The 17,112-nt window shown below is 36.3% G+C and overlaps 2 protein-coding genes across 2 annotated transcripts; one reads left to right on the top strand and one right to left on the bottom strand.

Annotated features, from left to right (window-relative positions):
• Positions 1–1,840: 1,840 nt before the first annotated feature.
• On the bottom strand, positions 1,841–5,018 carry LOC105388891. The gene is made up of 3 exons (XM_048623177.1): positions 4,598–5,018; positions 3,891–4,092; positions 1,841–3,164 (listed from the first exon to the last, which is right to left on the bottom strand). The coding sequence occupies exons 1-3, from the start codon at positions 4,845–4,847 to the stop codon at positions 2,435–2,437; spliced, it is 1,182 nt and encodes a 393-aa protein (XP_048479134.1). The 5' UTR covers positions 4,848–5,018; the 3' UTR covers positions 1,841–2,434.
• A 454-nt stretch (positions 5,019–5,472) lies between these two features.
• On the top strand, positions 5,473–16,774 carry LOC105388892 (geranylgeranyl pyrophosphate synthase). Its single transcript, XM_038109251.2, has 8 exons — positions 5,473–5,644; positions 6,048–6,202; positions 7,111–7,255; positions 7,812–7,932; positions 8,704–8,843; positions 9,437–9,539; positions 14,724–14,851; positions 15,175–16,774. Exons 1-8 carry the CDS (start codon positions 5,600–5,602, stop codon positions 15,280–15,282), a joined length of 945 nt encoding a protein of 314 aa, XP_037965179.1. The 5' UTR covers positions 5,473–5,599; the 3' UTR covers positions 15,283–16,774.
• Positions 16,775–17,112: the final 338 nt, after the last annotated feature.

The raw sequence follows: 17,112 nt of genomic DNA on the forward strand, positions 1-17,112 counted from the left end.
TGGGTGATTCTGATGTAAGATAATCTTAATTATTCATCTTATGTGAGTGCGTGTCATCCTTGTTGCTGTAATATTTCTAGGTGATGTCTTAGACAGTCTTTTACTACTTATATTCACTAATATATCATCTAAATACATTGACCCTAATATTTAACTCAAGTCAACAGATTTCTTCGAAATTTTTAATATTTATTTATACACAACACCTAATCACGTTATTTATAGTTAAACAATGTGCTTAGCGCACAAATTTATAGATTTTATTATTTGTTAAAATATTTTAACGATTGTTGACAAATTGTAAGTTTTATGAACAAAATTTTATTAAGTTAATTCGTTAGAGGCCTACAAAAAGGTCCTTCACTTTATACACATCTAGTTTTTTTTAATCATACATACTGAATATATGAAAATAAAGAAACAAATTTTGAGTGGGATTGGGCTCTCGCTTGGATCCTTAATATAAAGCATTCATCAAACATTAAACTCAGAAAAGCCAACAACTTCAAATATATCTTAACTAGGTCAAATATACAAACTTATGCCTATTTGCAACTTAGTGAATTCATGTTCTGTGTGTAAAATTCTAGAATTAAACAACATTGTTGACTATTGCTATAGCTTGAGGTTGTTATCGTTTTTAGAACGGAATGATGAATTTTTCATGTAAAGTATATACGTATATATAAATCTTGACTTTCTATAATACAAATGTTCGCTAGACCCTTTTGTAAGCAGCCGCCATCTATCGTGTACTTTTACACGAATAGTCCTTTCCTTATAAACGTAGTATCAATATATAATGATGGCTGTGAGGTAAATTATTATAACAATTAAAATTTTATTGTGTAAATGAAATGACATAGTTCAAAATGGTTCGCAACGCTCCGACGCTCTGAACCCTTCATTGTGTTGGCAATGTTACACCAAATGTCCCGAGTTTGTTATATTATTATCAGCACAATGTAAAGCCATTCAATTTCTGGAAAAAGGGTTGCTACAAAAACAAATTACTTTGACTTTGAAACGTAACTGTTATGTATTCGTAATGTCGCTTTTCTATTGGAATTTCATTGTCCTAGTCATATTTTGTCAGTCGTAACTTTGAATCTTGGGTAGCAACCCCTGTCGAAGCTCACAGCTTTCTCTGCCGATTGCTCAAGTCTACTACATTACAACCCCCATATTTTCACGGCTTCTAGTATACCGGATAGAACCACATCTTTTATCTCACGTAATATTACATTCCTCTGACACCTTGTGTTAAGAAAACAATATGGCTGCACGAATAACGCACGAGAAATGTAATATAACAGTCGACTGTTTCAATTATCACACCACAAGGACAAAATTATTTAATATTGTTGATGTTGATTGTTAATAAAATGCAAATAATGTAAATATCAAAATAAATTCTGTATTTGTATTTGAAGTTTGTTTTTTATTACTCCCTATTAATGAATTGAATAGAGTGACCACCGGAGGACGAAGTAGTAAGTGCAGTTGGATGGCTATTGCGCGTGGTTTTTCGATTTAGACGGGTTAAACATGGGATCCTACTATACGATACTCTTACTCTAAGTAAGGAGTTAATTCATTAAAAGTACCACCTAGCAACCGTGGATGGATAAGAACGACTTGAAGAAAATAAAATATGAAGCCTAACTGTGAAAGTGTTTAAAGGCTGTGTGTACCTGTGAAATATAAAATTGAAAAAAATACGTTCAGCACCAAGTAGGTCGCTTAGTTACAGTAATTCGGTCTACATTCTAGGTCTAGCCCGCATTGTGTTTCACCTTAACCTAAATATAGGGTTTCGTTTAATTTAAAACGCTGTAAGTAACAAAAATATTATTTATTGCATCAACACACTTTCAATTCTTTTGTAATCTAAGTAGGTAGTTTAAATATAAAATCCATAGACTAAATTATTTAGGAAACATAGTGCTGAAATAATTTTAACTGACTAGAACTGGTATTTATTTAATTAAAATTATACAAACATTATAAAATACGCAACACAGAATGCTGTGTCATTAAATCAAATAAATAATAGTTGGTCCCGCCTGTAACTAACAATTTGAACGACAAAAAAGTTTTAACTTTATAGGCAATAGTATTTATTTACATAATAAATTACGATAACTTATTTTAAATTGAAGTTGGTTTTACAACCAGATGACTTTTCTACTTTCTACCTAATATCATTTTCGGAATTCTAGAACGGCATTTCCGCATCACGTCTTTATTAAACCGAATGTGTGTTATCTAGACGGGTCTTATGTTACTGTCGTAAGATAGATAAATATACAAGATTTGCGTAACAACATAATAAAAAAAACAGCTAGAAATGTACATACCCGTTATATGTTCACACAACCAAAGGCGCGTCAACCGCATAGTTCTTTGAATAAGTGACGTCAACAAGGGCTCGCTAAATATGCTTGACCCGATCAAAGTGGAACAAATTCCTCTGAGCCCCTTTCTTAGACTTACAGCTGTGCTTTTTAGCTGATCCCAACTTCCTTTTTTCTTCCTCCAGCAAAAGCGGGGGTAATGACACCTTTCTATGAATACCGTGTCTGGAACTCGACAATCTGGACACGTCGTTATGATTCGACTCCGGCGTGTAAAGAGGTTCCAACCGCGCCCCGTCTCTCGGTTTGGCCGTCACTACCCGATTCATCACCTTATTCCGATCGCGCGCGCTCAAAGCCATGTTAAAGTTCCTCGTATCCAAAGACATGAAAGACTTAGCACTATTCCTATCACAGTTCACGGAGGAGTCGGGCCGGTTATTCCGCATCCATCTGGAGGATGCTATTTCAGACTTGAGTATCGATGAGTTTTGCCGCCGCCGGCTCGGGCTGCGCGCATGCAGGGGGGTGATCGTGAGCATAGAGCAGAAGTCATCAGGAAGGTCGTGGTTGTCGTGTTTGTGAGAGAACGTGACCTTTTCTCTGGACAGTTTCGGCTCAGTGAAGTCACAAACAGACACTCGCGGCGAGTTCTGTGGCGTGACGTCGGTGCTACTCTGGGACAGTCTCTCGGCACCTTCGCTGAACTCCTCATAATCACTATAGTGCATGGCTATTACCTCATCAGTCTCGATCTGGCGGTAGTTCAGCTTTTTCTCGGGCAACTGGATGGCTTTTCCGACGACCCTGCGAATCAATATTAGAGGCCTTGAAATGAATGAATAATGATAACTGTTAGTTGTCGTTCGACAAATAATGGGCCACTGATTGCGTGGCCTTCGAGGGTCAAGGTCAAAGGCACTCGAACGTTATAAAATTAATATGTAGGTCCATACATATTTATAGGTGTACATTTCATTTTAATTGACAAATTCTTTTGTTCTCCCAATAAAACGAAAAAGGAGGTCAATAACTACAATATTTGCATTAGCTTCTAACAACTTCAGACATAACATAGTTCATTCGTCTCCTTCTTATTGTATCAGTGATAAACAGAAGAGCCAGTCTAGTTTATCACTGTGGTGATTGATTTATATAAAGCTGTGACCCTTCTTCATAGGAATTCATTTAGTGACCAAATACCATTCTACCAGCAACAACAATTATTTATTTTAACACTTTATTGTACACAGAAACATAAATACATTACAATTGAAAAACACAGTAAAAGCATACAATGGCGGGCTTATTGCCAAAAAGCAATTTCTTCCAGCCAACTTTTGTTGGTGGATAAAAGAGTTACTTACGAGCTATTAAGTTACAATTAAACCATATCATTTCTTAAATGCCTCCTTAATACAGTTCAATCATGTCTGTAACATGATATTATTGGGTGCAAAATAAGATGCCAACATTTAGATTCATTGCCCACACTCCAATAAGCACAGCTACAACTACATAATGATATTTTACCTCAGTTGCGGGTGCAGCTGCTTCCATTGCTCGCATTCTTCAATCACTTCAGGTCTTTTGGACTTCTCTCCGTCCTCATCGTAGATGGTCCTCTCAATTTTCTCCCACTCATCTGCAAGAGTCTTGGTCGCCTCCGCTGTGTTTTTACGAAGAATGGAGCCGGTGCTGCTGTCACTCTCTTCACTGTGGAAGTCTGGTGTGCCTGAAGCAAGGATTTTTATAAAGAATAGAACAGAATACTACTTTATTGATTTCACAGAACACGAAAAAACAATTTTATACAAAGGAAAATTGCCCAATAGGCTGTGTTGTTGCTAAAAGCAATCTCTCGTAGACAACATTTGGCTTGTAAAAATAATTATTCGATTATTAAAAATAGTTATTCAAGAAGCATGAAAAGGGACTATCTTGTAGCAACTGTAATTTATACATAATACCAGGACAACCTGTACTATTCTGAATGGCTTATTATTTCATCATAGTGAAAAGTCATCGACTCAAATGGTTTCAAGCAAAAAGTTGGTGGTTAAAGCTTAAGATTTTTTAGTTTTCCCCGTACCTCTTTATAGGCTTTGAAATACATAAATTATTTAAACACCAAATAGAAAGGTCAGTAGGTACATTAAATATTATTTAATGATATGATATGATACATTTAATGATAAGATGATGCCTATTAACTAATAGTGGATTTGGGCATTTCTTACCTGTTTCACTTTCAGAGAAGAAATCTGAAAAAGGAGTTCCCGAACGTTCAATATTATCCAAATTCACATCGAATGACTGAACTTCAAATGAATAATTAATATTTCGATTAATAAAACTGTTTGTAGTAGCTGATAAGGCAGGTAAGTCGTAGCCACCACGATAATAGAACTTTTGTGGATTTATACTCGGTAAATCAATAAATTTGTTACAATTTTTTTCACGAGCAGAAAAATAATTTCTAGCAGACATAGCAAACTGAAACCTATTCCAATATCAACACATGCTTAGCTCTTTGTTGCACGCATAAGGTTTGTAAAATAAAGTATATTGCTTTGAATTTGAACACCAGTTCCAATCAAAATTAATCGTAAATAATTTGCCGCACAATGCGATGTTTTGTTTGTAATTTTTTGGAAGAAGAGTCTGTCATTTTTGACAACTTTGACAAGCAGTTGATTTTGACAGTAGGTAGCCACAGATAAAAAAAATATGCTCAGAATAATAAAGTCCTTGTACTTGGCAGTGTGAAGTCGTGGGAAACAAGCTTGTTTGTTGCAAGAGAAGAGACCAATACATTCACACAGCATTGCGTTCACTATTCGGTTCGCTGAAAGTCTATGTGGCCTAGATGTATGCCTAAATTCCCAAGGATCACCCAACCCCACTGCGCCCCACGCCGCCCCGCCACCGCGCCGCCACCGCTAGCCTTAACTCTTCTGTCTCGCGGTATTTTGACTCCTTATTTTAAGATTGGCGCCATTTCTGTTGTTCTGTTACAACACAGACCAACTCTAAGTACAAAATATACCTACTCTGTGAATACTGTCAGTTGTGTCTGTCATTTGTCAATGTGACATTGTCAGTAATTTGACATTTCTTCTTGAACCTGAAATTTTCGCAGTCCGGTTTCAGTTTTAATCAATAATTTATTGTGAGTGCTAGATTCCCAACGCAGCACTATACTTTAAAATAAATAAATTACTGCTTTTACAAGCCTTACAATGTCGCAAGTTTACACGAAAACAGGTGATAAGTCCCAAGATGAGGTAAGCTCCAAAATGACTAAACTGTATTATTAGTTTCTTTGTAAAAAAAAACATAATATTAACGTTGTTCGTACCAAAATTAAAAAGAGCAAATTTGCCCTATAGTAAATTTGATTATTTAAATTCTGCTACCCTGTCGTAGTTTGTGGATGATCATAAAGTTGGTAAACACACAACTAAGTTGGTTTTATTTATCTTATACTTATTAAGCTTTGTTGCATATGGCACCAGATTGCCGCATGCGGCTTTTTACCTGCACTAAATACTATCTCATCTGGTTCTGTACCTCAATAGCTCTTTGTCTTGTTAAAAAATTAAAAATTACAGCCACAACTGGAGATGTAAGTTATAAATCTAAGTAGGTATACTTTAATCCTAATTCACCTTTAATAATTGCTGTTAGAAACTGCTGCTGCCCTACACCCACATCCTGCAAGTACCAGGGAAGCAGATCCGGACGAAGCTCACATCAGCATTCAACTTCTGGCTCAAGATCTCTGACGACAAACTGAAGGCTGTCGGGGAAATTGTTCAAATGCTGCACAATTCCAGTTTGTTGTGAGTAAATTAAATGAATGCATACTATTGTGTCTAATTTATTGGTTTTTAAATAGTGTTACAATGTTTAGGGCTTATGATACAGGTATCTTTTTTATGACTTCTCACTATAAATTGTAATTTGTCTTTTTGGCTATTTATGTACCTTCCTTATTTTGTAGTTTCATAATAAAAGCTAATTTACGATTATAGTCCCCTGTTGTTATTTAATTTATGATTAAATGTTATTAAGAATCTATAAATATAAAGATAGAAGGTTAATTTCTATACATCGAAGCAAAATTAGATTTAACCTTGGTTCACAACCTGTTTTTGAATATTTTAAAATTATTTATTAACCTACTTTGTGCTGACTAGGTCAAATCATCCTTGTTATGTAAAATTTCCTTTAATGTATTCAAACAATAAACACAAAGCCTTTGTTATCAAATGTTTTCAAGGTTTTCTAAATATAATATTTTTTGTTCAAGCAAATACAGGTAGGTACCATTTCATATTAATTTAACTTTTTTACTAAATATTGGTATATCATTATATGACTAGGTATATTAACTCATTATATTGTGCTGCTTCTTATGAGAGGCCTATGTCCAACAGTTGATTACATGTAATTATTGAATGACATTGCAATTTATTTTTTTGCACACATTTAACACAGTTTCTCCTTTACTTCCTGTGGGTTGACTGGTAGAAAATGCATTTTAGCATTAAGTCCACCCTTTGTAAACTTATTTATTAAATTACAGACTGTTATGATGACAATGTTACACAACACAAGCCTACAATAGTAAAGATTTATATCTCAAAGCAATATTCATCATTTCAATAACACAGTAAACAAAGCTACAACAATAACATCCATTTGCTGTATTCAAACGGCAATAACAGATATGCTATCTTCTCGGCAGAGTTGATGACATTCAAGATAACTCCATCCTCCGAAGAGGCATTCCCGTGGCCCACTCTATTTATGGAACAGCTAGCACAATTAATGCAGCGTCATACATCATGATCGTGGCCTTAGAGAAGACCTTAGACCTTGGACATTCTATGGTAAGATGTGTTGCCAAAAGAAAAAATACCATCACATTATGTACAATAAAACCTTATATAAAATATTACAGTAACATTTTATGTGACTAATAATTTTGTCTTTCTAGTTCTAGTTCTATTTAATTAGTTTATCAATACTCTAGTCCCTAATCAGGGACATAGGGCTCACAGTATATCCCTCCTTTTGGCTCAGTTTAATGCTTGTAGATCAAGTTCTCACCACTTAACTCCCAGTGCTGTTGCCTTTTTTTCCACTGGGTGGCATCAAGTCGTTTTCATACATCCCCCTTTTCTTCTGCCGAACTACTATTACTTGCATATTATATACCTACGCCAGCAAAAAGTGTATCTAAGGCCGTGTCCCCAGTAGGCAAACTGTTAGCAACGCACTGAGTTTGCGGCATATCGATCACACTCTTCCATATATTTGCAACGGAGTGTCCACAGTCTGCTAGTTTTGCGCTCACTGTACGCAGTTTGCATCATCACCACACCTAGTAACGAGTGAGCAATTTTGCCGAATGGGGACGCAGTCTAACTATGACATATCTCGCAGGCGGTGGCAGTGTACACAGAGCAACTACTGGATCTGCACCGCGGGCAGGGCATGGAGATCTACTGGCGGGACAACTTCCAGTGCCCCTCCGAGGACGAGTACAAGGAGATGACCATCAAGAGTGAGTACAACGAGATAATATTTAAATTACGTGTTTTACCGTCAAAATATGCAAGCTGAAGTGGCAGTGGGCTGGTCATATCTGTCGAAGAACCGATAACCGTTGGGGTAGACGAGTTCTCGAGTGGAGATTACAAACAGGCAAACACAGATGGGACGCCCTCCTGCCTCCTGTACTGACGATCTTAGGCAGGTAACCGGTAGTGCTTGGATGAGGACGACCGAGGACCGATTGTTGTAGCGCTCTTTGGGAGAGGCCTATGTCCAGCAGTGGATGATTATTGGCTGATGATGGTGTTTTTCGGACTAAGACTGGTTGAAAACTTCAAATCGTAAAGCGGAATGCATGAAAAATTTAAGAAAAATACGAATCTCATCCACCTATCAATGTAGTTCAACGAAATTTAAATACTTACATACGGTTTTATTACAGATATGGTAGGTATATGGATATCGTCCTGCCATGTGCCACAATAGGATAACTAATTACCTATTGTACACAATTTTCCACGCATAATCAAAAAGCATGAAACAATTTTATTTACATAACAAATGATTATTTTCAGCCATACACTCATACCCCATTACGTTATTTACATAATAAACACATTACATAGTTAGAAATTCATAGTAGGCGTGTGTAGGCTAGGCTCAATTTTCAGTCTCGAAAGAGAATAGAGAATGTCTAAATATATTATATGAAAAACTGTACTGTACGATAATGTTTCCAAACTTCCCATAGCTGAGCTGATGTTTTGTTGTTTGTTCACAGAAACGGGAGGTCTGTTTATGCTAGCGATCCGGCTCATGCAGTTGTTCAGCGACAACAAGTCGGACTTCACGAAGCTCGCGTCGATACTCGGCCTGTACTTCCAGATACGAGACGATTACTGCAATCTGTGCTTGCAAGAGGTATGATATTCTTATAGTATTTCTACAAATCCACTAAATATTATCTATTAAATTAGTCCACCCTTCGTACTAAGTAATATATAAATTAGAAATTAGTTTTAGGCCTTGTTTCACAATGTCTGGTTAGTAACTACCTGTGAGGTAAAATACATGCTGTGACTGTCAAAATAATAATAACAGAGAGTGACAGCATGTATTTTATCTCACAGGTAGCCACAAACCAGACATTGTGAAACCGGGCCTTAATGATATACGTACGGCGCATGCCGGCAGTCAGCGACTGGAGGTAATCAGACGGGCTAATCCTTTAACCACGGTGATAAGTCCACATTTACACAAATTACAGTGCCATGTAGGTAATAGATATTTTATGTACTTACCTATCTAAGTCAAAGCTTAAGATGTCACAGATCGCAGGTAGGTACCTGCTAACAGGAAAACACCCGATATCTTACTTACTGGTTTATAAGCTTATAACCGCAGAAAGCCTGCCCGTGTGTTTACAACAAACAAACACGGTATTAGATTCCCCTATATTTGGTACATCAATCACATTTGCATCGATCGATTGATAAAACTTGCTTTTTTGACAGTACACGGAAAACAAGAGCTACTGCGAAGATCTGACGGAGGGCAAGTTCAGCTTCCCCATCATCCACGCCATCCGCAGCCAGGACGGGGACCAACAAGTGCTACGTATCCTTTTAAATAATAATAGCTTTGAAATTTCCATACAGCATATGCTGAGTCAGGTAGTTTTTGAAGATATAGGGTAAAACACCCAGTAACTGACCATGTGCCAGTAACTGACCACCTTCCTCTTCAACTCCAATAAATAAGAAATATAGACAAGCAGGGCCATCTAGTGAACATCCAGTCTATTTTGTGGTTCATTGAGAGCATTACTGATACAAAAGATTTTGCCAGCCGCCAACAGATGGATAGTGAGCGATCGAAAAAGTTCAGTTGACGCGCGAACCGAGTAAATTGCAGTTGTGACTAACGTATTTGTTAAGGTAAGTGAATTTTTTGGTCGTAAATTTTACCATTAAAAAAATTGAAATCAATGAAAGAAAAAATTATACCATATAGATTTATTTATAAAGATTACGTTTTTGATAAGATTCAGCTTGTTATTTCCCGTTTCATTGTTTTTAATGGGGTTGACAGTTATTGGACGACAAAACAGCGATTTTCCAATAACTGACCACCTATGTCGGTTATTGGGATTTTTGGTTGAAGCTGAATTTAGGCAAAATAAGAACGTAATATTAAAGCTCATATGTGCCATTTTCTTGTGTCAAAATATGAGCATTCTATCTTCACTCCTTCCATTTACTGACATAGGTGGTCAGTTATTGGGTAAATTGTGGTCAGTTACTGGTATTATTATATATGACATATTTTTACAGCTTTCAGCGAGATAAAGAAGCGCCAAGATAGCAAAAAAAGTATAGAAAAGGCTATTCCACTTGTCTGAGACTAACTAGGATCAACAAGACATTCCAAAATAATTCAGGGTGACATGCAAGCACCTTTTAAAATATAGGGAATTCAAACACAAAGTCCAAGTTTGTTCCAGATTCGGTATTAGCTGATGAAGAAGATAAAAACGCTAGTGGAGCATACTATCAGCCTAGGATGATGTGGATTCTCCAGGATAAAGACAGATGTCACCATTTTTCCTTAAAAATAATCCTTGGAGCAGTCCTTTCAAGAATGCAAGACCAGGAGACAAATGGCTTTCACCATCTCACTCTATGAAAAGATACTCAAATGCTATCTTCAAAAGAGCTTTAGGCGTACCTAACCAATGCCAGCGCTTGTGAACCAGGTGAAATTGGTTCCCCGAGCACAAAAGCACTTGGCGAACAAGACCTCAATGACGCTATTAATGACCCAACCCGAATATACGTTACTGACGAAACGCACCTTCACATTTGTCCAAAGACAGGCAAAGCCACTTCAGCAAAATAGGAAAAAGAAAGCATCACTACAATGCTAGCACCCTCAGCCGGTGCACCAACACACCCTTCAATGGAATTATGAACGGCCAACGGATTTCAAACAGCACGGTAAAATTGGCACACAAGAAATGGGGCATTCTTCTATAAGTTGTTACCACGACCAACACCCCAGCCATTTGGAACCGATACCACAACTATCCGGAATCCACTGGTAACGCTATACCATCATTGGCGGACACATTAGTCCAGCAGCGGAAAATGCAGAAAGTATACCGATGTTCTGCTTCAGTGACGCCTCTTCAACGAGGCAAAGATTCCCTGTCCTCCTTGCAGAAATGACTACTTCTGTCTTTGGCCAAATACTTACCTACGAAAGAACGTTTCAACAGCATTATAAATATTCCAGTTGAATCCTCAACTAAGTCATTAAAATTCCGTTCGTCAAGGCATCTCACTCTTTGTATCCTGAAAAACTAACCACCAATATCTGATTCGGTCATAATTACAAAGGCTAGCCTCAATGACTCTTTATCGACTTTGTTGGTTTGTCGTCGACACGATAAGAAGAAGAAGCCGCACTGAAAGTCTCTGGGTGGGGTTTCAGCAATAATGAAAACAATCTGTCTCTGGTCCTACATCCCTGAAAGGACCGGCGGGAAAGGGCCTACTTTTCCGGCGGGGAATTTATGTTTTCCCAGGCCGACAATACAATCCACCACGATTCCTCCTCCTCATCAGTTGATACCGAATATGGAAAAGACACGCTTTAGCGCTTGGATTCGCTACTTTATATTTAAGAAAATGCTCGTTTCTGGCACCATGAATGCTTCATGGGCCTGTCCCACTGATCCTGGCTTGTTCCGGACAAACAAAATTGCCCTTTCTATGACTTATCTGAAGGTACTACATTGGGGCCTCTTAATCTCCCTGAAAGCTGTAAATTTAAAATGCATGTTCACTATGTGCATGTGTGTCTATTCCTTTGTTTTTAGTATTTAACAAAAAAGCATAAACTTGTGTTTTTAATAAATAAATGGTTGATTTTTAGGATAAAATATCATTTAAATTAAGCACTAAGCTGATGAATTAATTTAATGCACTTTTCAGTTAAGAAACCTTGAGCAAAAGTGATGTGTCACACATTAAAAGAGACCAGAGGATCGGTACTATTACATGAAGTAATCAAATAAATAAATAATAATAAGATTTAATTATAATTCCATTTTCAAAACATTTTAAATTGGTGGTCAGTTACTGGCATCGAGTGTGGTCAGTTACTAAATTTTAGTGGTCAGTTACTGGGAAAATCACTACTTTTTTTTTGCAAAAATATATAAAAAAATGAGTAACTTCTACATGTTTGCTATTTACTCAGGAATGTAGCTCTGTTATTCTAGTTTTTAAAACAAAAATCGGATTTAATAAGCGATAAGAATTGAGCCCGCTACAGACAAATTACTGGAACAACTCCCTTAAGGTGGCCAGTTACTGGGTGTTTTGCCCTAATACAAATTTGTTCTATTTTTCTAATGCAGGTTATTGTATGGTTACTTTATTTAGGTAGATATGTAGATATTTAGATGTGTAGTAAATAGTTATCTAAGAGAAAATAAGCTGGCTCCACTACCAAAGGCCCCATATTTTGGTCTCGGCCGGGGCAGATATTTGTTAACAGAGTTATTCTACGAATTACTACTGACTAATCTACAACTACTTAAAGGGAATACTAATCAATAACCCTGTTAACCAACTCGGCAATAGATTTCAATCGCAAATTGTTAATAAAGGCCTCTTTGTGTACCGACGGGAATCCATATGACTCATTTACTAAGAAGTTACGGCTATACTCACAACAAGCAATCTTAAATACAGTATCTTCAGTAAATGAATGACTCAATATCAGTTCTAAACTTATCCCGGTACATGCGTTAACATCTACGATAGTTTAGTAAAAATATAAATGCGTACCTAGTTAGTTATTATCATGTGGCATTTCCGTTGCCTATTGTTACCATGTTATCAAAATGTTTATCTTTTTGAAAGGGCCTTTGTGCATTTCCTGTCGTCACGTATTATAGCAATGAATAATAGAATATAGTCATTATCTACAGGTACGTAAACGCACATTAAAAATGCTTTTGTCGTGCGTTTTAATTCTAGAAGGCGTACCAATCAATTCCAGTTAGATACGGTGAACGAAATACATCGTCAGGTAACTTTTATATAAGTACTAGATGATATAACTGCAAATATTTTGCCTTGTTTTGTCAATAAACAATTTACCTAGTACAATTTAAACCCTGTAGTCCCGTTGTCCCCGTAACTGTGTCCCCGTTATGGGGACAACGGGACGTCATTATATTTTCGTTCCGTTGTCCCCTTTGCGTACAATAGTGAACGGGGACAACGGGCCGTCAAAATTTTACGTGTCATTGTCCCTACCGAATACTATTAGCACGGCTTTAATTGGAATTAAAAAAAGAAATCAAAAACAAAGATAACGGTTACATATTATAAGTAATTATTTATGTATTTCACAGATTCAGTACTTTTATATAATCATCAAACATATATGAAATAATATACATAATAACGAATATAGGTAGGTATTAAGTAGTTTCATAAATGTATTTACATGCACTTTTTACGATTTCATCAACGACACCGTTTATTAATGTTACCTTCACATCACACCATTTGTATTCTGATCTATGCATCACACACGTCTAAATAACTCCAGTAAGCAGCTCCTTTTGTTCAAAAGGGTAGTGTAGTTACGGAATCTCTCATTGGTTGACTGATTTAGAATAAGCCAATGAGAGTTTTGCAAACAACAATCTTATCTGTGCTTTTGTTTCGCGGCAGTATTTCGTCGTGCCGTTAGCGCATCCTTTAAAATTTACACGTTCATCAAATTTGCCAAATTATCACCCAGGTTAGTTATGAAGTGAATTAAGCTAAAAAAGAGATCTGATAAGAAGATATTATATAAAATTCATGAAATAAAAAATATACTTGTGTTTTTTAAAGTTTATTTTGAGAACGGGGACAACGGGTCTGATTTTTTATTTTTTATTAAGTGCCGCTGTCCCCGTTGAGGAGCTCACGTCCAACGGGGACAACGGGCCTGATTTTATTTATTTTCTGAAAGTACCGTTGTCCCCGCTTAACGGGGACAAGAATTACGGGGACAGCGGGACTACAGGATTTAAACTGGTTAGTGGACAACATTGCATGAAGTTAATTAATGAATGTGAGTTAAATCTAATTCACCTTGTTCTCTATTGCCAATAATCTTCCAACATCTACCTATGTGTGCTTGTTCATTATCTCTCAGTCTATAATGTTCGTAATAACGTTTATGGTAACTAAAATTCTTAACTAAAGCAAAAAATATATAAAGCTAGCTAGCCTATATCAAGTGTACAAACGGAGTTTATAATATTAGTCTGATTATATGAGTGATGCAAATTTTAACACGATGTGTAACCCTATACCAGCTTTACTGTTTGTCACCGAGACAATAAGAAAACGCACCCTTATTCCCATATTCCAATACCGTCACTATCCAAAAACATTAACAAAATGAATGAGTTAGTGCATTTTTATGTTCAGATTCAACGTCCCATCCATTAGTACTTGACCTTCTCTCCTTCTAAAGTTTCAAAATCACGTTTAAGTACCTATATTATAGCTTTAACCATATCTATAGTATAGAAATACCCTTCCACACAAAGTTTGTCTGTAGAGATCGCTTTAAGCGATAAGACCGCAATTTTGTACATATGTATTAGATTCAGTTTTTTATAATTTTGACCATGTTTCATGTGTACAAACAAATAATATCTTATCTAGCCAAAATATCCTAGTCCACCATTCTCCAAACAATCCATTTCCTGAGCGCCGCCCACAGACATCCTGCGCCAGCGCACCCGCGACACGGAGGTGAAGCGCTACTGCATCTCGCTGCTCGAGAAGTTCGGCAGCTTCCAGTATTCGAGGGACACTCTGCAGAGGCTGGACGCTGAGGCTAGAGCCGAGGTCAGTAGTGGTTACTGCAGAAATATACCTAAACTAAGGAGTTACAGTGCTAAAGTAAGGAGTCGCTTATAGCATTTGCGCGAAGGAAGACAGGTTACTTACAGCTAAAAAAACGTGTCCAATGCAAAAAATAAACTTTTTATAATACTTTGATAATATACTTTGCGGTCTGCTTGGAGGCACGGATGTAATATGCAAATGGTTTATTGCGGCAAGGACGCGTTCCGAATCCTCTTTTATCATTGGTTCATAAATGCAAGGTGGCCGCTATAGTAAGTTTTATGGCCGTTGTTTTTGTTTAATAAGTTTTTCAATTATTTCAGGTGGCACGACTCGGTGGCAACCCTCACCTAGAAGCCCTACTAGATGAGTTGCTGAGCTGGAGACGAAACGGGAACCGTGTAGTTGAACAGGAGTTGAATGGCGTATAGACACGAACCAAAGATCTTCATTACTGCTTGTTTCTGTAGAGTAAGGTTAGGCTGCGTTCAAATTAATATTCTATGCGTTACAGCTTCGTTCAAGTTTTCGCGTTAAGAATTTATATTTGCAAACGTTGTACGGTTATTTATTGCGTTTGAAGCGGTATCTAACTATGATATTTAGATGTATTGTAAGAGGGAGAGTGAGGTAAATGGACGTAGAAATGTTTACCGAGCAAAGGAGGCGACAACTTATCGGCTATATTCGCGTGTATCGGCTCCTTTACTTAATATGAGATAATCTATGACATTGCTGTAATTTCTCAACACATGAGTGTAATGTCTGTCATTAACCTAAACTCTGCCCTGTTAACATTTATGAAGAGTCAAGCCTCAAAGAATGAACGAGAATAATTTAATAATATTTATCGGACAGCTTCTTACATGGAAAGTACTTATTATTATAACTGGCGTGTTCACTAAAATATCAGGCTTAGACCAAGTTTATTTAATTAGGTACTTATATTTAGGTAAGTTATAGCTGAAACATTGAAAGTATATTATCATAAATCATACCTTCACTTCTTATCCGTGCATTTTAAAAGAGTAGCTAATTATGTCTAACTCGGCTCAGATTTATATAAACTCGAGATATAACTAGAAAAAGTAAGAACAGGAATGTCTGAGGCTTTATTGTCTACAGGCAAAAAACATATCTCCATCGTACCAAATACTTGTAATTTTTTAATATACTTACCCTGTACTAAATAAATTATGCTTATTCAGATGGAAGCGCGGGTTTAAATAGAGTTGTAATTAAACGTTGTAGCTTGCCTTCATGAAACATACTGAGGACACTCACTATACAATCATATTCTCAGATTTATGAAAACAGCTTTAAAACACACACATCATTCCATATTTTCTCTATAGGACATCCCAGTGCTATATGTATATTACGGTGCCCAATCTTAAATCGACCTAGGTTCACCTTAGACAAGTAAAGGTTCACCCTATAATCACACTACATAATATAATTATTATATTTTTATCCTAGTCAGTTGATATTAGGATTATTACCTATTTCTAAGCCTTTCATTGAGTTCATACGCAGACATAGATTGGTGTAACATAAATACCTATCAACATTTCTCTGTATTTCCTTTAGTCATGAAAAAAACGATGTTTCTATAATTCGATTCTGCATGGTAGGTATAAATTAATCGAGCATTACTACTATTAGCTCTACCTATAGGCATAAATATTTTATTCTTGTTTTATAAATTACAATTTAAAAGTGCAATTTATATTTTCATACTGGAGATGCATTTATTTGGTTAAAATTTTGTATTTTATTGAAAGTCAGTTTGAATTTATCGTTTTATTTTGGTAATAAATTAGTTATTATGATGTATCTGTTAAGTTAAAGTGTAAGATTTTGTATAGAATTGTGTACTTAAGTACATTTAATATAAACTGATTTAAAAATTAGTGCCATGTACATTTTCTTTTATTTTTATTTCCTTTCATCGATAAGTGTCTAAAATGCAGTCTGCTAACTTCGCTTTATATGCCAAAATGGCATTTAAAATAAGCCTTAGGACTGCCGTTATGACTATGTCATCATAGGACTAATCCTCATACTGCCCATTTCGCCATAAACTATGCAATCGGTCTAATACTGCACGCTAATAAAATAATTTAATCTAGAAATTAGTGTTTTGTAGGTATACCATAACGTAGTGTTTTAAAGTATCTGTAATTAGAGCATATCAATGACCTAAGTCTTTATTAGTTTAACGACGTAGGTACATATGACAGATCTAATGATAAAGCTTG

This window comes from Plutella xylostella, chromosome 9 (genome assembly GCF_932276165.1).
Source record: "Plutella xylostella chromosome 9, ilPluXylo3.1, whole genome shotgun sequence".
Taxonomy (NCBI): Eukaryota; Metazoa; Arthropoda; class Insecta; order Lepidoptera; family Plutellidae; genus Plutella; species Plutella xylostella.

Coding starts and splice junctions, on each gene's coding strand:
- LOC105388891 (XM_048623177.1), bottom strand. CDS start 4,847: ATGTCTGCTAGAAATTATTTTTCTGCTCGTGAAAAAAATTGTAACAAA. Junction 4,093..4,597: donor CTTCTCTGAAAGTGAAACAG/GTAAGAAATGCC, acceptor TCCTTGCTTCAG/GCACACCAGACTTCCACAGT. Junction 3,165..3,890: donor CAGCTGCACCCGCAACTGAG/GTAAAATATCAT, acceptor ATTGATTCGCAG/GGTCGTCGGAAAAGCCATCC.
- LOC105388892 (XM_038109251.2), top strand. CDS start 5,600: ATGTCGCAAGTTTACACGAAAACAGGTGATAAGTCCCAAGATGAG. Junction 8,844..9,436: donor GCAATCTGTGCTTGCAAGAG/GTATGATATTCT, acceptor CTTTTTTGACAG/TACACGGAAAACAAGAGCTA. Junction 9,540..14,723: donor CGGGGACCAACAAGTGCTAC/GTATCCTTTTAA, acceptor CGCCGCCCACAG/ACATCCTGCGCCAGCGCACC.